This window comes from Scaptodrosophila lebanonensis, unplaced genomic scaffold, assembly GCF_003285725.1.
Source record: "Scaptodrosophila lebanonensis strain 11010-0011.00,11010-0021.00 unplaced genomic scaffold, SlebRS2 tig00000001-arrow-pilon, whole genome shotgun sequence".
Lineage (NCBI taxonomy): Eukaryota > Metazoa > Arthropoda > Insecta > Diptera > Drosophilidae > Scaptodrosophila > Scaptodrosophila lebanonensis.
The window spans coordinates 774,574-796,418 of NW_022060529.1; the positions used below are offsets into that span (position 1 = coordinate 774,574).

Genomic DNA, 21,845 nt, shown 5'->3' on the forward strand with positions numbered 1-21,845 from the left:
ACTATTTTGGTTCAAGTCCTTGTGTTCTATGTACATATTTAAACTAATTATACACTATAAATGTCTAGTTTGTGGGTTGTTTGTTAATTGTTTTTCTCTTTTCTCCATTTGTTTGTTGGTTTTTTAGTTTTTCAATATATTTGCGAATTGCTAAAGCAATTTCTCACTTAAAGCCGAAGATACATACATAAATAAAATCTCATATAAATGCCGGGGGCCTCTGACGAGTCGGCCACTATGTGTCTGTGTGTGTGTGTGGGTGTGTGTGTGTGGGTGTGGGTGTGTGTAAGTACATGATTTGTTGATCTGCTGGTTGTGTTTATCAATAAATATTTATAGAAAAGTCCTTACACACTAAAATAAAACATTACATACATACGTAGCTGCTAGGCAGGCGAGCATAGCAGCTACTATATATAGAGATTAACTAACAGGCATACACATACACATACAAATATATAGATATATATCTATAGTATAGATACAGATACAAGATACAGCTACAGTTACAGTTACTGGCTATAGGCTATTGATAATATTCTAGATGCTACAGGAACTATTTCTAATGCTAACTCGTAAAGTTGTAGCTCCGCATCGCCCGACCCGGAGTTACCAACTCTACCTTAATGTTGGCCGTCGCCGTCACCTTGGTGGTGTTGGAGTCCGAGTGCGTCGTCTCCACCGTCACCTCCGGCTGCACCACAATGCTCTGCACCTCTGGCGGATAGTTGGGTGGCAGCTGAGCCGCCTTAAGGTACGAGGGAGGGGGCGCATGGGCCCCCAGTCCATAGGAGGACTGTTGACAGGGTGGCTGATGTTGATGCTGCTGTTGCTGTTGTTGCTGCTGTTGTTGTTGTTGCTGCTGATAGTTGATGTTCATGTTGTTCATGTTCAGGTGGCTGGTATCGTTGGGCATTTGTATGGAGGAGGAGCTGGACTTCCAGGATTGCGGCTCCTCGGTAATTGTGGTCAATGAGGGGTCATTGATGTTGATCTCCTTGTGGTAGTGATGGGCCTTCTGGCAATTGTTGGAGGAGGAGTTCCGGGAGCTGCGCGATCCATTGACCACAATCGTCTTGTTCGAACGCTTGCTGCCGCGCGAGAGGACCGGTGAGGGCGTGGATATGCGATCGGGATGCTCGAGTGGCACCAACTCCGCCTCGGGACCCAACATGGTCAGCAGTATGGGAAAGACGACGAGACTGTTGCAGGCGCCCACGCAAAGCACGACCAGCAGCAGCCAAAAGAAATGCCGTATCACGAACTCAAAGGGCGATGTCGACAGCATAAAAACGGCCACGCCAGAGGTCAGCATGCCGTGCACCAAAGGACCCATTGACAATTGCATGGCCAGATGAACGCGGCGCGTACGATTCCCCACCGAAGTCATGAAACCCTGAGTATAGAAAAGACAACCACATTAGCAATACAACTCAGAAGCGACGCTTCAAAGCAAACCTACCAGCGAGATGTGAACGTTGAAGCAAAGAATCATTCCCACGCTGAGAATGAGGATGACGGCGGGAATGGCCGACAGCTTAATACCCAAGAGCGTCATGGCGCCAAATATCTGAGCCAGAGAGGCCAGCACACTGCAGACGACCAGGACCGCGGCCCACACTGACAGGAGCAGCACGGAGACAAGAACCAAGGCCGCCAGCACTGAACAGGCGAGAATGAGCGCCAGCGAGGATCGCAGTGTCATGTACTGCTCCCAAAATATAAAGGGTATGCCTGGAAAGAAATCATCAACAGAGATTAGCTAAGACTCAAGAAAGAAGGAGCAATATTAGATTAGAAAAAGAGTAGAGGGAGAGATATAGAAGCAAAGAAATGATTTCTACATACCCGATGGATAGTTGGGTAGTCCTGCGGCCTCATACTTCACACTCAAATCCCGAATGTGACCAATGAGCGCTTTGATCTGCGACGTGTCCGTCAGGCCGTGCAAGTAGAATGGCATCTGAGCATAGACCAGCGGCAGACTCTTGGGTATTTTCAAATCGTACTCGGACGGCACATGATAATACTGACGCGGTTCCGGATAAAGTTTGCCCTAAAAAGAGAAGTCCTGTTAGCACAAATCGACTTTTAAATTTAAGGTTTTTCGACCTACCTGCGATGCTCCATAAGCGAAGACATCATTTGTTGCCCAAGCTGACAAATAGTTGTAGAAGGCCTTAGGATTAATAATGCCATCGCTGTTAACCAAACGATTTTGCAGCACCAGGTTCTTGTCAATGGGGTTATCCACATAGCCGGTCTGCACGATCAGCTTGTAAGCCAAAATGGCGTCGCTGCTGGCGTTCTTGTGCCAGCTCTCCTGCGTGAGACGACCGGCTCGCAGCTCATCGTCGAAGATTCGCTGCAGATTCAGGAGCCAGTCGCGGAAGAGCAGCAGCCAGAAGTCCGGCAGGCCCCCATTATCGTTCTTGATAACATGCGGCACTCGCACAAAGGCGTCGTGATACTCCTTCAGGAGAAGCTGCTGCGTTGGATACTCGAAGTTGCCTTGGGTCACGGCATACATGCTGTAGAAGCCAAAGAGTCGCGACTGTGCGTCCAGGAACTTGTGCTCGTTGCTGTTCTTAGGCACCAGGTCTATAAGATCGAGACCGTCCTGCAGGCGCGTCGATGCATACAGGCTGAAGATCAAGGCGCTGAGGAAGCCCATGACTGCCAGAAACTTAACCCAGCTGCGCATCAGAAACGGAGTGTAGTACTTGTAGGCGAATTCGGAGAGAGAAAAGCTTGGCAGACTTGTCTGGCTCTTGCCCCCATTCGCCGCACACTGCTCCAAGAGCGGATCTTGCTGGGGCTGTGGCTGTGGCTGCTGTTGGGCTAACGCCGCCCGATTGTTGTTACAGTTTTTGATGGCTGATCGTCCGCTCCGCGTATTGTTATAGCGCGAGCTGCTCGTATTGTTGTTGTTGTTGTTGTTCATTAGGGTAACAGGTAAGATGGCAGGCTTCTCCTTCCACACAGGGAAACAGCAACAAAAGATGTCCGCCCGTCCTGCCGTGCGTCGTCGCAAGTCCAGTGAAATCATGGCCGGAAAGACCAGCAGGGCAGCTGCCAAATTGAAGCACATAACGATGGCGGCCTGCAGGCAAAAGACTTTCAAGGCCGGCACCGGAATGAAGACGGCCGCGAAAAAGGAGCCAGCTGTGCTGCAGGCACTGAACAGGATGCTCGGCCCAACCTTCTTTAATATCAGCTTGGTCTGCTCCTTGCGATTACTCTCAGCGTACGCCGCAGTCAGCATAAATATGTGATCCACACCCAGGCCGAGGGCCAGGAAAGGCACCACTTGGGTGCTGGCCGCATTGAATACGATGCCAAGTAGAGCGCACAGGCCCAAGCCCGCAGCAGTAGAGAATCCAATCAGTAGCACTCCGGCCACGCCCACGCTGCTCTGCCCACGTACAGGATCGCGCCAGCGAAGAAGCGTACAGAACGCATATAGAACCGTTGCCGTCACACCAATAACAATACTGAGAGCACTTGGGTTTGAGAACTTGGCTAATATGTCATCCAGTGTGGCTGAACTGAACACATAAATGTCGTAATTGTGTGCCACCCTCGGCTGTTTCCGCAGCAGCTGCTCCACTTCCTTTGAGAAGTTGCGCTGCCAAGCGTTAAGCACCTCGGCGGCCTTCTCCTGCGTCCACCCAATGTGATGAACCTTGTAGTTGTCGTTCCACAGATCGTACATTTCCTTCTCAGTCATCAGCTGGACCACCGTCTGCAGTGCCTTGGCCTTCTTGAGATGACCGCTGCGATTGCGCAGCGCCCCGCCGACAATCAGCTCCTCCGGCCAGTGCATGTACTTGGCCGCATACCCGTAACAGCCACCGGAGAGCGCAGCACCCACATCGGGCGGCTGTTGGCTGTTCTTGTTGGGGGCCGTCGACGGGCAGAGTGGATTGGCCGGGTTCAGGCAAGGCTTCTGCGTATAGCCGGTGGTAATAGCCGCGCGCTTCATATACTGCTCCACGGTGTCGAAGTCGAAGCTGATTTTCTGATCGGACATTTGCTGCTTCATGGATTGCACGAGACTAGAAGGATTAAGCGTGCTCCACGTGATGCGTTGATTAAGGCCACTGCGAATACAGAAGCAAATGGGAAGAGAGTTCAATTAGTCCAATAGCTCATTAACTATATCTGTCGTTAGCAGGGGGATTATCAATCGAGAAATAGGTGTAAGGTAGCACTATTTTTCTGGATTACTTCAACTACTATTTAAAGATATAACTAGTCTAAGGATAGTAACTGCCTTTCCTTTCTTACACCAATCAGCATGGCTACTTACGGTATTTGTACGGGAAATTCCGGTCCCAGCAGCTGACTGCCCTCCCAAAAGCAATCCAGTGGCGTAATTATGGAGCATGGTATTAAATGCTTAAAGATCTGCTCAATGAAGTAGTGTCCTTCGAAGCTGGGCGTAGTTGGAGAATTGCACATGTCTCGTAAGCCCCATTCTGTGTCGAACATGTGCACCTTGACCGCCGTCGCCTTGACGAGCACATCTAGATGGGAGAGCAACGCCTGTGGATGCAGCACCGATGCATTGGGATCGTGGGCCGTTTGTATGATCAGCTGATGCGTAGATGACTCATCCTCTCCAATGGTTTTTTGCGTGTACGCTAGCTCCGATTCCAGCCGCCCACCCTCCTGTATCCACAGCTGGTGCACCTTCGAGTGTATCTGTGCGCTCTTCAGGCCCACACAGAATGTGCTGAGCACCAGAATGGCCACAAAGAGCACCTTGCCCGCATGCTTCTGCACCGAACTGCCGAGCGTTTCGAGGTGGGATTGGAATACTGAACGCAGATAGATCGCCGTGCGATTGCCACGCGCCTTGCCCTGTGGGTGACAATAGAAAAAGATGGGCGAAAGATTTCGGTTGAGTTTCTGCATTCGTTTTATTCAGTATTAGCTTTTTATTTCTTTGTGGTCGAGGGAGGCCATAAATAACGCATTAAAATTATAACGAAACAGCGTGTGGCCCGACGCAGCCATATAATTTATGTCAGACGTGCACGGCCGCGCAATGAAGCCATCCCATCATCATCATCATCATCATCAGTGCTGCAGCAGCAGCAGCAGCAGCAACAACAACAACAACACGGACGCCTTTGCTGGAGCAGGCCATAATCGTTTGCTTGGCAATTGGAATTGGGAAGCGCCCAGGCTTGGCCCGACTCTCTGGCTTTCTGGCTTTCTCGTCTGCCACGGAAATCAAGCTACAAAATAATGAGGCTCGCGCTAACATCTCAATCGGTGCTTAGCACAGTGGTATGCAGGCCAGCGAGTACGAAATGAAAAATCAACCGTTGAAAGAAGAGCTTTGCAGGGGTGTGAGGTGAGGGTGAGAACGGAGAATAGGTTTCTTTAAGCATGGATTGAAGCTGTTGTTATTAAGCTGTGGAATTATTATTAAGGTGTGGAATTATCTCTGATATGGCTCCAATAACTTGCAGGCCTGCAGACCAACAACAAAATAAACTGGACACAATTTAGGCTAGCAGTGTTAAGCAAACAATCTCTTATTTATTTTCTGTTGTTGTTTATTTTCTGTTTTAGCAGATTTTTAACAGAACCTGTTCATGCTATGTTATGGACACAGCTTCAGCAACTGTTAAAACAACTGTTATCACCCCTGTAATTAAGACTGTGAATGTTCAATTGTGGGCACGGTTTTGGAGCAATTGTGTTTTGTCCGATCAAAGCTTGGCTATTTCTCTTTGTACAAAAAAGTTAACAACAAATAGGAAAATACTATTTATTTATTATTATTATTTATTTCCTGTTTTAGCAGAATACGAACAGCCAACTTTAAACATCTGCTCATTGTTGTTGCCTATGTTATGGCCACAGCTGCAGTATCCGCTAAAAACAACTGTTAGAGTCTCTGTTATTGAGACTGTGAATGTTAAATTGTGAGCACAGTTGTGAAGCGATTGTTGTATTTTGCTTTCGATATTTATCTTTTCACAAAGAAGCTAACAACAAATAGAAAACAGTTTCTTTCAAATGCTTCAATTAAATTAAAAATAAGAAATTCTGCCCCTTGCGTGGGCTCGACCCACTGTGCAGCAACAAGAACAAGAAAGGGGACGGCGCGCCCAGCTTACAAGCATTCCATTCAATGCAGACTTTGCAGAAACTCGCGAGACGACATCGACATCGTCATCGTTTGATTCCTTTTGTTTTGATTGCTACCCAACGATTTTTCCGGCGAGTGAAAATGCTTGATGGCGAGTGAAGAGCTAAACTCTTTTGTGGCTGCTTTTGGGAAACGCTTGGCGTTTGTTGAAAATGACTTAAGTGGCATAGACGGCGGCGTCATCGTCATCGACATCGGCATGCACAAATGTCATGGGCCTTATTGTTGAGCAGGCCTTTTATGACTACCGTTAAGATACGAATAGAGGCGTTGACTTGGAACGCGCGGCAGTTGGCCATAAATTGTTGTTGTTTCTTTCTGTTTAAAGCCAACAACGTCTCTATTTGCTTTGTTGCTGGGGGCGCCTTTTTGAAGTTATGCGCGGAATGCGTTTTCTATGGCCATAAGACTTCCTGCACACACAACACACCCTCGCACACACATACGCAGAAATGATTATGTACGTGTATGTATGTTTGTATGTTTAGCATTTTGTTTATGTGAGTGTGCCGCCTTCCTTGGCATTTCCGCAAAACTTCAAACGGACTGATCTCGCAGGCAAATGTCGGCGGCGACTTTGTCGCCATTAATTAAGTCATTGATGGCGACATTAACGATGCTGCCCCGTTCTCGATCGCTGGTGGCGGTGGCGGCGGCGGCAACTACATTTTAAAGTGCAAACAAAAAATTGTTGTCGGTTGCGCCTGCGCCGCATGTGGCAATATGTTCGTGGAATTTTTTCCTTTTTCCAACAACAAACATCGTTGCCTTACACACTATTGGCTTTTCTTGCAACAAACAACAAGACATCAAAACAAAACATTTTCAGTGCATGAGCTCGGTTCGGGGCTGTACAAGAGATATCACAAATTCTTGGAATTTGTACACACTGGTGTGTGTGTATGTGTGTGTGTGTGTGTGTGTGTTGCCGCCTATCCAAGTTATGTTGACCGCGGGCCGTTTAAAAATAAACTTTATCTAGATTTCGCATGCACTGCAATGCACCCCAAACTGTAAGCGCTGTAAGTCTATTGAGCCATCAAGCGTGGCTGCGCAGATGCGGCTGCTGTTTGTCTGTTAACGCTTGTCAGCAGCAGTTGACTGTGTGTGTGGTTGTTGCTACGTTTATGCCTTGCACGAGAGCAGAAAATCCCTTCAAGCTATGGACAAAAAAGCAGTTTCTTTATTTTTTAATTTATTGTAATGTTTTTTTTTTTTAATAATCAATGCTTCATGTGCACACAATATTTGAAATTGCAGACGACAACTATAATTACAATAACAAATTTCAATTTCTTGATTTCGAATTTACGTGTGTTGGTTATTCGCATAAACTACGCATTTTTTCCTTTGATGTTGCCAATGTGACATGTCATCAATCTTCGTGTTGTTGCTGCTGCTGCTCTGCACGCACAACATACGAAAAATGTTGCTGCCAACAACAACATTTATGTATGCATGTACATATGTACAAGTATGTGTGCATTTCATGTTGTGTACACCCGCTCTCTCGCCTGGTGTGCAGCTGCAACTGTTGTTGTTGTTGCTGCTGCTGCTGTTGCTGCTGATCGTCGCATCGTGAGGAAATGTCACAAATTGATTTATGGGTTTGCTCTTTGCTGTTGTTGTTACTGTTGTTGTTGTTTGCGCTGCTGCTTCACTATTTCAAACGAAAATGTTACTAAAGCAGAAAATTGTGCATTTTCTTTGTGAAGACTAACGAACAACAACTTCATTAGAAATGCGCACTGCCTAGTCCGGACCGCCATCCGTATGTCCGTCCGCCTCTCTGCCCGTCCGCCTCTCTGCCAGCCACATCCTAATCCGCTGTTAATCCCACAGGCACAGTTTTGCAATCACTGCAGGCCTCAAACAGCCGCTGTGCGTAGCAAATGCCAAATGCTTCAGAACTGTCAAACAATCTTTTGGGATAAAAGGACATTGTTTAAAGATTTGGTGCGCGGGAGTGGAGGCCTAGAAGACTCAGCTCAGTGGCTAGTAGCAGGTGGAACGAAATGGTTCAATAAATGCATGTACATATGTAGACATACAAAATATATACAATATATATATACATACAAAATATATATAAAATATGTGTACAATATATCTTCAAACTCTCGATTGAAACATGATTCGTTTAATTTGTAATGAACACAAGCACTCTTTATATTTTTAAAATTCGGGGGCTGGCTGTTACGGGTAGGTCGTGTTTTTTCTGAAAAGAATTTATTAGTTGGACCACATCTGGAACTCCCCTTTTAAAAGACTTCTTCCAAACATTGCTTAATTTTAATTGAGTTTTGAAGCTCCCTAGTCTTACTGCTCTAAGATTGTTGTTGCCCTGTTCTTCGAAAGCTGAGTGATGGATCCAATTCTTCATATTTTCCTCATGTCTAATTTTTATCACAGCAATGGCAGTCTAATTAAATGCAATACCATGTGATCTTGCACGCACTAATCAATCAAAAATTGTTGCTCGGACTGACGGCAACCCATTCAAGTCACACGCACGCACGCGCACAAATACATAAATGTATCTGAGAGGGACTGGCACTCGAAGAACTCCCTCGGGGGCTTCGACTACTTAATTACAGGGCGCATTTAAAATACTATACCCATTCCATGGCACACAGTTGAAGAACGAAGCTATGAGTCGCTCGCCGGGCCACCAAATATGAAGGCCCAGTTATAAATTTCATCTATCTATATAGGTATATGCATATATAGTATACGAAACAAATCGAATAGAGTTTAGCATAAAATGAAATTCAATAAATTTCAATACAAAGGCAACGTGCCGATGTCAGAGACCACCCAGGCGAGGTAATAATAAAATGAATATACCCCATATATGTATATGTACATAAATATACAAACACATAGTATGGAAAAATATCTATACATACATTCATACATGTATATACAAATGCCATAAATGTGCGGTTTTCGTTGCGAGTCGATCTCGATGCTTTAAATGGACGGCGCTGTTTATTATTGAAAATTTTAACATATGTTTAAACTACACAGAAAATATTTAAGCGATTTATTTCCATTAAAAAGGTATTAGTTCATTTACCATATGTTTTAATAGGTTTTAAGCTCCAAAAGCGAGATGATCACGAGGAAATGCTACTGAATAGGCAATACATACTCGTAAGTAGGTCGGGGCTCACAAGATTATACAGCCTCACGGTCGAACTTCCCATTGACATCTTCAAGAGAGTGTTATATGTATGTGTGCATAAATATGGGTCAAATGTTGTCTTCTGGCCCGCCAATTTGTTTTCAAACAGACAAGTAATGTCTGACCAGAGCATAAATTTGCTCACAAAATCCATTCAATCCTTCAAGTAGGCCAAAAGATTTCACAAAAGAAGCTTCATGGCACACTTGTAGCATTCAACGATCGTTAAAACGCTGTTAAATCTGATATCTTGATTTAAAAAGTTGCGCCGTTCTTCTGAAGAAAACAAAAAATGCTTTTTAAAGCAAAGAAAACGGTCATTCTATAAAAAGTTATAGCATTTGTGTGATCATAATTTTTGCAATTTGGTTTCGTCACACTGTTACTCTTGTATGGAACAACTCTTCAAATAAAATGTAATCCCCTTGGAATGAAATAAGCTTTCGCGTTTAAGTTCAAATCAAAAATGTGAGTTATGCTACCATTTCCGGTCAGATTATTGACATTATTTCCACCGCGCGTTCATCTCTTTCACGTTTATTACTAACTACTCCTTGCCTCCGCTACTTCTAGTCTGATCTACACCCGCTCGCACTCAGACATCATGGACACTTGGTTCCCATGTCTGGCATGCAAATGTGGGTCGTAAAACTTGTAGCTCCCATTAAAGTTATATGCCCGTTGAAGGTGTTTCTGAATACGAAATTGCTTAAATGAAACATATGTTTTCGATATATATGTATGTACATATATACTATAGATACGTCTAATTTTTGTTTGGCCTATTCGAACTTTTTTGGACTTTTTATTTGCTTTCAAATGGAAGTTTATTTTATTTTTCAGCTTCTTGTTTGTATTTATTTTCAGGCACTGTCATTCATGCGGTGCCAGCTGTCGAGCGGCTATTTTTAGAGAATGTTTGGTAATTCGCACAGTGTAGCAGAAACGCTGCATTGGCCAGAGAGCAAAGAAATTTATGAATAATATCGGAAAACATAAATCGTCCATGAAAAGGCAAAGGCAATAAAAAACACGTAGAGAGCGATATCAAATATTCGAATAATTTAAACAAAACTGCCCAAAAAACTTGTCGAAGTCACGCCGAGCTGCAAATTGCAGATGTGCGCGTGATTTCTCTAGATAGTGGATGAAACAATAAGTTGGTTGTACCTAATAGATTGAAATTCTACTGCATGTAATGTGGTTAAAATCGCAACGGATTTTATTGCATTTATCAATTAAGATTTAAAAGGTCTTAACGATTCAGTATGGAAGCTGATGACGGCCATATTTTAATTCCGTTTCCGATTTTTTGCATTCTAGTATTCCTGCTGCTCTTTAATTCTTGCTTATTCGTTTAGAAGTTGGTTTGGTTTGTTTTTATTTCTTAGCCTTCTGTAGAGTGTAGAAAATTTTATTTATGAAAAATTCTGGAAACTTTTTGAGCAGTCAACGGTGAAACGAATGCTTTTCATTAAATTGAAGTCAAAAATTCACAATAAAGTGCCCAAAATTGATAATAAAAGAAACAAGCTTACGTCAGCACGCGCCCATCTCTAATTTATCTAAACTGAGCACACTGTGCGCACGTCACGCACACCCACACACACATACACAATAAGCATTGATGTATTGGATGCAGGCCGCCCGCATAAATGTTGCTGGCACGCAGAGCGCAGCATGAACGGAAGGCCACCCACTGGAGATTTTTTTCGTGTCATGACATTTGTAAATTAGTTACGCGCGCTATTTAAAACGTGGCAAGCGCGACAGCAATTGGAGGTGAATGCGGCAATTGCTGTTAAATATCATTAACATAGCGCGAATGTACATACGCGTACAAACTCGTATGTATGTACATATGTATGCATGCAGGCGGTTCACAGAGCGCCAGCAGTCGTGACTGGCAAAACGCTGGTGCCGTTTCAAACTTGCATAACATAACTCTTGTATTAAACAGAGACACTCACGCATACACACACGCTCTCATATTTATGTGCCCGAAACAACTTGAAGGTCATTGGGGCTGTGGAGTGATGCGAGCTGTGGGAAAATTTGTGACCCAACCGTATAGGATTACCGTTAAATGTGCAACCAAACCAAAATGTGTGCCAGGTGCAGAACAATAACAGCAAATGTTGTGCTTTACAGACCACCGACGACGTGTCCCGACGCAACGACACGCCAACACACATGTGTGAGAGAACAAGCGAGCGAACAGCCGTCGGAGAGCATGCGCACCCACACAAAACTTTTACCCGTGTACTCGAAGGATTGAGATCTGTAACAAGCTCTCTCTTTTTTTCTGTCACTCATCATTGCTGGTGTTGCTAAGTGTTGCTGATACATGTTGCTGATGAATTGCTAAATTGAACAACTTTTTATGCATCTGGAGCTCATAAAAAAGAAAGCGTGGGCGTTTTTAGCTGCATTGCAGCAACTGCCAATAAAACTTCAGCTGTCATAAAAGTGCTGTAATAATTCTACGCTTAACTTCACCTGCCTGTGCCAGCGCCTGCAACATGTTTCGTTGCCTGCACGCAGCCAGACACACACACGCACACACACGTACATTGTTGATGATGTTGCTGCTGTTGCTTTTGCTTTTAACAATTTAATTTCTTTATTATTTTCATACGAAACGGCAACTCTTACCACACAGCCAGGCAGGCAGGCAGCCAGGCGGCAGGTAGACGACAGCTCGGCTCAGGTCGCCGTTGCCGCCGCCACCATTGAGGCACAGGTACACATGCACTTAGATATCGAGACCCGAACTCGAGCCCTATGTTTCTGCTGTCGCTGTTTTTGCTGTTGTTGCTGGCCCGTTCGTTGTCTGTCTGTCCATTAACTGCTTTTTCAGTGAATTCCGTGATTATTGCTTGAATGTTTCTTTCCGGTACGATGTTGCTAGTGCTCTCTCGCTCTCGTTCGTGTTGGCTCTCTCTCTCTCTCTCTGTCTGTTGCTGTCTCTGATGAGGCTTTGGGCCTGGCTCGCACCAGGCCCAGTCGCAGGCCAATGTCACTGTGTTTTTGCTTTTGTGCCTTTTAGTTGTTGTTGTTGCTTCTGCTTTTATCTACGTTCGTATATACAATATAGATATATATTTTTTCTCTGCCCTGCCGGCTGGCCGCGTGCTGTGTGGTCGAGTTAATGTCTTCATAATTCTTTTGATTTTTTACGTCTTACGTTCGTCGTCTCTGAGTCTTCGTCTTCATCTTCGTCTTGGTCGTCGTCTTCATCGTTCGTCGGCACGCTGATGAAGACAATAACAGTTTTATGTATGTACGAGTATGTTTGGCCGGCCGTGGTCTCGCTGACGGCCTAATGAAGCCATGACTATGGCTGAGTGAAAAACACAGTTCGAGCTCCCTTTGCTCTCGGTAGTCGGATCGTCAGAAACAGAGTCAGAGCCAGAGCCGCATTGGAAGTGAAGTTGTATGTGTGCGGCAAGACAAGGCCTACAAAAAATTGAGCTGTCAATTGTTGGCTCCGTCATGTGGGTGTTATGTGGGGCACTGGCTGCTCGTGTGAGTGTGTGTGATTGGGTTTGAGGAATTTTTTGTGGTTTTCGTTTTAATTGGGGTGACATGCACGACACAAATGGCACAACAGAGTCAATTCCAGACCTTTACATTCGAATCGGAAAGCTGTTATCGAGAGAGACGCGATTAAATCTTAAAACTGGCAAACAGTTTTAAAATAAAGGTTCCTGATATTTGAAACTACAATTTCTTTAATAAATAGGGCTAGTTGTTGTTTAATAAAATTGTATCCGACTCCTTTATATATGAAGCTTATGTATTCATTTTTATCCTCAAAGTTCGACCATTTGTACGTCCTTGTTTCAATTAGTATTGCAGCTACAATCAACAACCTGGGTATGTAGATTTCTATTATCGATTATTATCTATTATCTATTAACTGAGAAGCTAACGAATAATAAGGCCCTGCTGCTATAAGGTCAATGGCTGACTGCATCCATTGCTTCTTATTTCTCGCTACCTAGTATATGTATATGCTTCCTCCCCCTCATGTCTCTGTCGCACAGCCCTCACACAGCCCTCGGCGAATGTTTAAGCCGGAAATGCTGTAGGCGTGAGATATCTTTATCTCAACCACGTCGACGACATTGTTGAGCAGCCTTTCTCAGCGCTTCTCGGAAGTAGTCGAGCACTTGACCCGTTCTTGTTGTTGTTGTTGTTGTTGTTACTGTCGAACAATTTATGCAGGTATATACGTACATACATATGTACATACATATGTACATACATAAGTGTGTATGAATGAGTCTCACTGGTTTGCCGCTCCTCAACTGAAACGTGTGTTTGCTTAAGGATTAGTTCGCTCACAACCCTCCACTTGAGTCTCGCCCTCGCTTCTTCGGTTTGTGCTCTTTGATCTTCCCTTGGGGCTTTTATGTGACCATAAATATGCACATATACATACATATGTATGTATAAATGTATGTGTGTGCATATATTTTTATGTGGCTGTCTTTACTGCTTCTAAATTTTTTATATTGCATACCCATAATTGCTATAATTCCGAATTCTATATTTGGCAACTCGCGCGACTCACATTTCTGACGCACCCACCCAGATGCCTACGTGTGGTCCTCAGATTGAAGATTAAAGATTGAAGACACAACCAAATCTAATATCAAATAACGAATGCTGCTATGGAATTCGAAGTGTCGCAATGATTTATGTCGCACACACACATAACATTTGAATACAAATACAAGTATGTTAAAATATACTATCAAATGTATGTACTATATATGCTATATAGTCATATAGTCATAGCTATAGGACTGCATGGACTATCCAAATTTGATCTGTTCCTTTTTTAAACTGCTTTCTGCTGTTAGGCATTGCGGTTTCAAATGTTTTAAATTTTTTCATTTGACATGTTGATTCCGCATGAGTTGCGAGTAGAATTCGAAAACGAAAACTGAAGATTTCACGTTTTCTTTACATCTACATACTTTCTGTTGAACTCATTCTGTCTTATGATGTATTTTCAACATAAAAGTAAAGTAACTTATACATACACTACCAAATTATTTGAGTAAGCATATTTTATAATTTATTTCAGTTTACTTTCTAAAGCTCTTGAAGCCTTTGAGTGACTCCAAAACTGTAGCTGCCTTGAATGCAGTATGGGTATCTGTGGAATTCATTAGGATCTCTATGTCCATTGTCGTACTACATGCACATATGTACATACATAACTATGTATGTATGTTGCATGTTTGCGCTACTGGTCTTGGATTTTTAGCTCTCTGCCAATTGGGCAAGCAATGTTTATTTACTTTTCATGGACGGTTGTGAAAAAGTCAAAAATACATTCGTAAATAAACACATATGTATGTATGTATGTACACAAAGCCATGCATACACAAGTATGTATGTAGATATGTATGTATGTGGTATGTATGTTTGTATTTACACTTTGACAAAGCAAAGTGCTGTAAGATGTCGGCAACGTTCAAAACTTCCTGAACTAAGTGCCTGCTTCACAATACACACGGCAATAAAAGCCGTTTCATTCATAAATTTATTTGAATCTAACAAATACACAAACACACATAGCTGTGTACATATACATATGTATTGGTATGTACAATATATGTATGTATTTAAGCACAAGTGTGAGTGTTTGTGTACGTGTGCGTGCTCACACATTTTGCATGCAGATCGCCATAAATGAATTCGCTTTATTCATATGTAAATAGATGCTCGACTACAATAAAACCTAAAGCCAATGGTCACCGAATAATAACTAAACAGGGAACTTGCTGCTAAAAAAGGCAAAAAAAAAGAAAAAACAAACGGAACCAGCACAGTCGACAGAGCCCCATATGGTTTCGCAGTCTTAGTTCAGAGCTCGCTTGATTTCATTTCGCATTCAAAACTCATTCATGAAAACGTCACCTCCCCAAGCGGACCCCCCAGTAGCACCAGCAACAAATACATTTTGGAATAAACAATATGTATAAAATATAAAAATAATAAATATAACGCGTATCGAATTCGTCGAAATAAAAATTTGCATAATTTTGCGGCTTATGCCAAACGACAGAAAAAACTGCACACTTTTGTTGGTTTTCGCTGCTGCTGTTGCTGTTGCTTTGTTAGACAATTTTAATGTCTTAATATATTTCGTTAAATTGAGTCATTAAAATAAATCGCCCATGTTGTTGTTGGCGGCGGCGCCGTCACGAGTAAAATACAGAAAACGAAAACAACAACAACAATAGCAATCATTGCAGCCAAAGCACGACCACACCTCAGTCGCAGTCGCAGTCAACGAAGCAGTCAGCAGCGCAGTTGGCATCGCAATCGATCTGCAGCCCACATTGATCGCTGGCTTTCAAAAAGCAAAACGTTGCCACAACTTTCGAGAAGTTCAATGTGGCTGGTCTGGTCGTTGTAGCAACAACAACAACAACGGCAACAACAATAGCAACAGTAACAACAACTACAACGACTACAAAGTTACAACGTCCTCTCGCCGTCTCGAGTTTACGAGAAATAATTGAGATACACAAAAAAAGAGGAGAGAAACAACAGCAACAATAACAACAATGAATAACAGAGTCAGCAGCAAGCTTTGTGTGTTGCACAAGACACGCCACGCGGTCGCCACAGCTACAGCAGCAGCAACAACAACAACACCACCACCCAGAGCAACAACAATGATGAAGACATCAAGTTGTAAAAAGCACCGCAAAAGGTAAAGCAGAAGAGGAAGAGAAGAAGCTGAAAATAGTAGAAGAAAAGGTAAGGCCAGCATCATTACCGTTGGCTCCGGGCTCTTCTTTTTCGTCGTCTTGTTGTTGTTGTTATTGTTGCTGTAGCTGCTGCTGTTTGCTGGTGGGCCGCGCACAGTTTAGCAGCCACTGTGCTCGAGCGCAATCAAAAGCGCGTGCGTCAGGGAAATTTTTGAATGTTTTTTTTTTCTTTTTAGTTGACTGGCATCACGAGTATTGCAGGCCGGCCCACCCGCGCGCACGAAAAACCACAACATATGGGCACTGTATGTGCTGTGCGTATGTCTGTCTATCATAGCCGACTGTCTGTCTGTCTCTCTGTCCATTTGTTTGTTTCTAGCTGACGTGACGCGCCGTGTGTGGCAGCAATTGCCTCTACAATTCTTCCACAACGAAACGCTTTTGGCATACAAAAGAAGAAGAAGAAACAGTACGAGTATACAAAACAAACGGCAGTCTGGGGCCGGGCCGAGCCGGGCCAGCAACCAAAAATTAAAACGAACGAATCACAAAATAAATAAAATGCGCTAGCTGCAGCAATTCGAACGAACATTGCATGCTCTATTTAGGAACTATTGGGTTGTTGTTGTTGTTCATATACAATATTAATATCGAAGATATATTTTTATATATTATATATTTAACTTATACAACATATTTTTTCAACATCCATGATGTCATTATTCCCCATTATTTCTGAAAAACTAAACGATTGCCATTTATGTATATATTTAACGGCAAAAGGAAATACTTCCTGCAGCAAAAAACGTCTCTTCAAATTATCAGCCAAAAGTATTGTAGTCAATATTATCAAAGAAGGAAAGAAAGAAAAATATAAATCGATATTAAGTATTTGAAAGTTTCTTAGCCACCCCAATGGGCATAACAAAGTGATCGTATCTTTGTCTTTTCCAGTACTATATATGCATCCCAAAATGCATCTTAAAGTGATTTGAAACATAATTTAAAGGTACACGATTTTCTTTATTTCCACTTTTTTGTACATCTATTGTAGAGGTATTTATACTCTGTACATGAAATGTACAAGAGTATATTAGGTTTGCGGGAGCTGAAAAATGTAACAGGCAGAAGGAGGCGTGGCAGACCCCACAAAGTATATATATTATTGATCAGCGTGACAAGACGAGTCGATCTAGCCCTGTCTGTCTGTCTGTCCGTCTGTCCGTCTGTCCGTCTGTCCGTCCGTATGAACACCTGGATCTCAGAGACTATAAGAGATAGAGACACCAAATTTTGCACGAAGATGCGTTATGTATGTATTCTATACGAGTTTGTTTTATTTTTTTGATTTTCCTCCCCACTTCCCCCCTATGGGGGTTTTCCCGATTTGCCATTCGTATAATCGCCTATATCTCGGAGACTATAAGACCTAGGTACACCAAATTTTAGTCCAAGATGCCTTGTGTGAATACGCAGAAAATGTATATTTTGGAATTTCCCTCCCTCCCCCCTCTCCCCCGCAAATGCGATTTTCTCTAACTCCCGTAATTCTTGGAATTTCGAACTAAAATTGCAAATACCCCCAGTTAGTAATTATGTGTCCGTATGCCAAGTTTCACTATGATAGACCGATTTACCAAGAAGTTATAGCCATAAATATATTTGCTGCTGCAGCGCTGCCCGCGGCTGTTCTTGATGTTGCTGTTTGGTTGACTGCGAAAATGCTTACACAGACACGAATAGATGCGCATAGGCATACATACACTCACACAGACGCAATTGCTATGTAAATGTGCAATTATACACCCTTTACGTGAGTTCGAATACCGAGAGAGGTAAAATCGATCCAATTTTTTTTTTATTTATTTTTTTTTTTTATTTTCTATAATTATTGTAAACATATGTACAGAGTATTTCAAAGTCGGGACACCCGACTTTAGCTTTTTTACTTGTTTTATATTGCATTACTCAATCAAATCCAGTAATTGACGGATTTATCTCAATTTCTGATCGGTACACAAAAATAATTAAAAAAAACTGCAGTATATTTATTTTTGAATTGTAGGTAGAGTATGTATCTTTTACGATTATATCAAAACACAATTATTTCAATCGAAAGGCTATAAACAACTGTTCAAAAAGTACTTCGTTTACGATATTAACTGCAATTACTGCTATGCGCATGTCATGTTGCAAATACCAGAGTATTACAGAAAGTAGATTCTTTGCAACACTAATTTGTACAAAGGAACCATTATTTCGATATAACTTTTTCTCCATAAAGCCGCTTTGTTTGCATTACGATTGACTCGCTTTTTACAGAGTATAACAAAATGTTGAGCAAGGCAATCGCAGCAGCAGCAGCAGCAGCAACAATAATAACAGAGAGAAAGAGAGAGAGGGAGAGAGACAAGCTGGTAGCGACGCTTGCATGTCTGAGAGTCAGAATGCTGGCGACAGCATTGACCACCCATGGTTGGCAGCGGCGCGGCAGCGCATGGGGCTGCTGGCCTGGCATGAGCTACAAAAACAAAAATAAAACATACACAGCAACAACAAGAGCAACGCTCTGCAGTCAACAGCATGCGGTTTGTTGTTTTTTTTTTCCATCTCTGGTGCGCGCGCGCGATTGTTGTTTATTATTTTGTTGCTGTTGTTGCTGGCTGCGAGCTTTTTGCCTTTTTCGACTGGCATGTTGTTGTTTTGCTTGTTGGCTTGCTGACTGCTTTTCTACACATTTACATTGAGCTCCTGCTGCAGCCATCCAGCCTGCTTTTTTCCCTCATTTTCTTCTCTTTTTTTGGGCTCGACACATTTTGTTGAGGTTTGTTGTTGTTGCACTTTTTGCGGTCAGCCAACGACGCCAACGTGCCAGCCGCACAGTAGCACAAAAAGTCAACGTAATGAAGTTGTCTTCGCTGACTTGGCTCCGCTCCGGAACTCCTCTGACCAAGTTGGCTGGCGCGTCCCGGCCCTGCTGCGAGCAAAAGCCAGCGAGCCATGATGGGTTCAGTGAAAATATCTTTGACTTGCATACATATGTACATACATACATATGTACACACATGCATACATAGTATGTACAATTTATGCCTTTTGTTGTTGCTGTTGTTGCTGCTGCTGTGGCAGCTGTCAGTAAAAGCTAGTGAAAATATGTTGAGGACCGTCTAAGATCTGTGCATCGTCAGTTTGGAACAAATAAGTACTTTTGACTGGATGCGCATAAATTCAACTCGATTATGATCCACTTGCTTTAGTCTGGATAGAATCGTCTAGTAGCTGGGTCTAAAGTGAATTTTAATTCCCGATTCTTAGAAATAGCTTCAATGTTGCTTTATTAAGTAGCCCTATGGTGCGTATGAGTAATAATTTGATAACAATAAATGCAGAGTTAAGAAACACAAATTGTAGTTGAAACTAAGTTCTTCAACTTATCGCTTTATGTATCATAAGGTTTAAAAGAATTAGGGATTGCAAAACTATCTTCGACAGCACTCTTTGCAATATCGCTCCTTCAAATGGTTTCACAAATGTGTGAATTGAGTTTACTTTAATTTTAAATCGCATTTGTTCTTTCGTACGAACAAAAACAAATCACACAAATCTAATCATCATTAAAGAGACCTAACCATTATCTTACTAATATAAGAAAGTATCTTATTAGTATGTCTTTCTACTTTATCCACATTATAAGGCAAATATCCCCTCTCTTTGAAATCAAACAATTCTCATATATTGCAAATATTTATCTTCACATCCACTGCCAGTTCAAGTTTCAAGCTTTTAACATCCCATTTGACGGGATTTACTTTGATACGGGTTTCGCTTTTACAACTTAATAATCCTCTTAGCTAAACACTGTAATTAATAATAAAACAAAAAGCTACTTCTACTGCCAATGACGGCCATAAAAGTGAAAATAAAAAAAAATGGCAACAACAATATGTTCAGTCAATGGGCTTTGAGCAGCCGCTGAAGTCAAACAACTCTATTAAAACAAATTGAGCAAAAACAAGATGCGGAATAAAATGTACAAAAAAGCAAAATAAAAATCAGCCCAGAATTCTGCGGTACAATGAAAATGAAAAGACACCGGCTACGACGCGACGCATCGCGACAAAAAACCGCGCAGATACTAGCAATAAAATTTATTGAAAACTGTCTCAACGGCCTAATGACTTCATTAACAAAAGCGCGCTGGCTGAGAGCTTTGCCTGGGGCCGGACCAAGACGCTGTTTGTTTGGGGAACTCGGGAATTAGCATTTCGGCCACTTACCTTATCTATTTGATCGAGCGCAACGTGCGCATCCACCCAGCTGGTCCGTATGTATAGATCCGAGAATAATTTCTCATCGACGATGTCGCCATGTGTGTCGGGAACGCGCGGCAGGCTATCCATTGTGGGCACGACCATGTCCGCTCACGGTACCGGTACAGAAACACTAGAAACTACCTTGAGATGCAGCTGCCGCTGCAGACACTGACGTTGACGGTATTGCCCGTACTCGGCGACAGCGACGCGTGAGCGAGAGGTAGAACAGTGCTACCAATGTGCGTAGAATTTTGTTTATACAGCCAGTCTGCTCACTGCGAGTACTCCGAGTCTGATTCCGAATTAACGTACATATGTGTGTGTGTATTGTTTATTTTTGTTGTTTTTATTGTTACTAAATACAATTCAGTATTTGTTTAAATATTTATTTGGTTTAATTGCATTCTGTGATGCATTTTGTGTACAATCGCTCCATACGCACTTGTCTCATCCCGTCTCGCCTCTCTCTCTCTCTCTCACTCGTTTGTTTTGTTGTGATTAGAGCGTTGATTTTGTTTTTGTTAAACTTTTGCGTTTTGTTGTTATTGCTGCTGTTGTTGTTGCTATTATTTAGCTATGCGCCACACCAGCCGCACATTTGTGCACATTTTTTATGAAATTTTCAATAATTTTCACAAATAATTTACACATTTTCGAAAACTAAAACACACAAAGCTGCATGCATCACGTTTTTTCTTTTCTTTATTTCTCCGCTCTTTTACTCCGCTTCGCTCCGCTCTGCGTTTCTTTTCGTTTTATAATATGTACATTTTACACTTTGCGCACGTAGACGTTTGAAGCTTGTAATTTTGATGAAAATTTAATTAACGATTTAACAGCATTGCCTTCTTTTTTAATAATATTTGTGCATTTATGACGATTTGTGTTTTACGTTTGGGTTTGTTCGAATTCGCTTTTAAATTTTTACTTAATTTCAAGAAATATTCAACGCGTTTCGTTTGTGCCGCATAACACAACCATTTCGTTCGAGGATCGCACGCAGTCTGAGAGATGTATCTGCTGTATCTCGTAGATGCGCCCCTCAGAGCCACTCAACAACTTTATTAGCGTATCTATGTGCTCGCGCTCTCGCCATCGCATACACATACAAACGCCTGCAGTGTTGATTGCTCTCGCTCTCTCCCTCTCTCTGTTGGTCTCTTTGCTGTTGCGGCCATTTTGGTTTTTAAATTTGCAGGCTGTTCTCTCTGTCAACGTTAATATTCGCTTCTACAGGGCTACACAAATGGACAGTTTGAGAGCGAGTGCAGTTCTTCTGAAACTTTATGGCTAGCAGTAAATTGTTTAAATAAAGTTTTGAAAGCGTTGCTTAGTTTTTTCGCTCTCTTTTGTTGCTGTTGCTGTTTTTGTTGTTATTATTGTTTTGCGACCACACAATGCGCGCCCGTTGGCTTTTGCGGCAGTTGTTGTTGCTGTTG

General features: G+C 42.5%; 1 protein-coding gene across 1 annotated transcript; it reads right to left on the bottom strand.

Moving 5' to 3' along the window:
- Positions 1 to 437: 437 nt before the first annotated feature.
- On the bottom strand, positions 438 to 20,980 carry LOC115632555 (protein patched). Its single transcript, XM_030529772.1, has 6 exons — positions 20,371 to 20,980; positions 4,313 to 4,866; positions 2,117 to 4,103; positions 1,849 to 2,056; positions 1,463 to 1,734; positions 438 to 1,396 (listed from the first exon to the last, which is right to left on the bottom strand). The coding sequence occupies exons 1-6, from the start codon at positions 20,506 to 20,508 to the stop codon at positions 569 to 571; spliced, it is 3,987 nt and encodes a 1,328-aa protein (XP_030385632.1). The 5' UTR covers positions 20,509 to 20,980; the 3' UTR covers positions 438 to 568.
- Positions 20,981 to 21,845: the final 865 nt, after the last annotated feature.

Coding starts and splice junctions, on each gene's coding strand:
- LOC115632555 (XM_030529772.1), bottom strand. CDS start 20,508: ATGGTCGTGCCCACAATGGATAGCCTGCCGCGCGTTCCCGACACACAT. Junction 4,867..20,370: donor CGCTCGATCAAATAGATAAG/GTAAGTGGCCGA, acceptor TGTCACCCACAG/GGCAAGGCGCGTGGCAATCG. Junction 1,397..1,462: donor TCAACGTTCACATCTCGCTG/GTAGGTTTGCTT, acceptor TTCTATACTCAG/GGTTTCATGACTTCGGTGGG.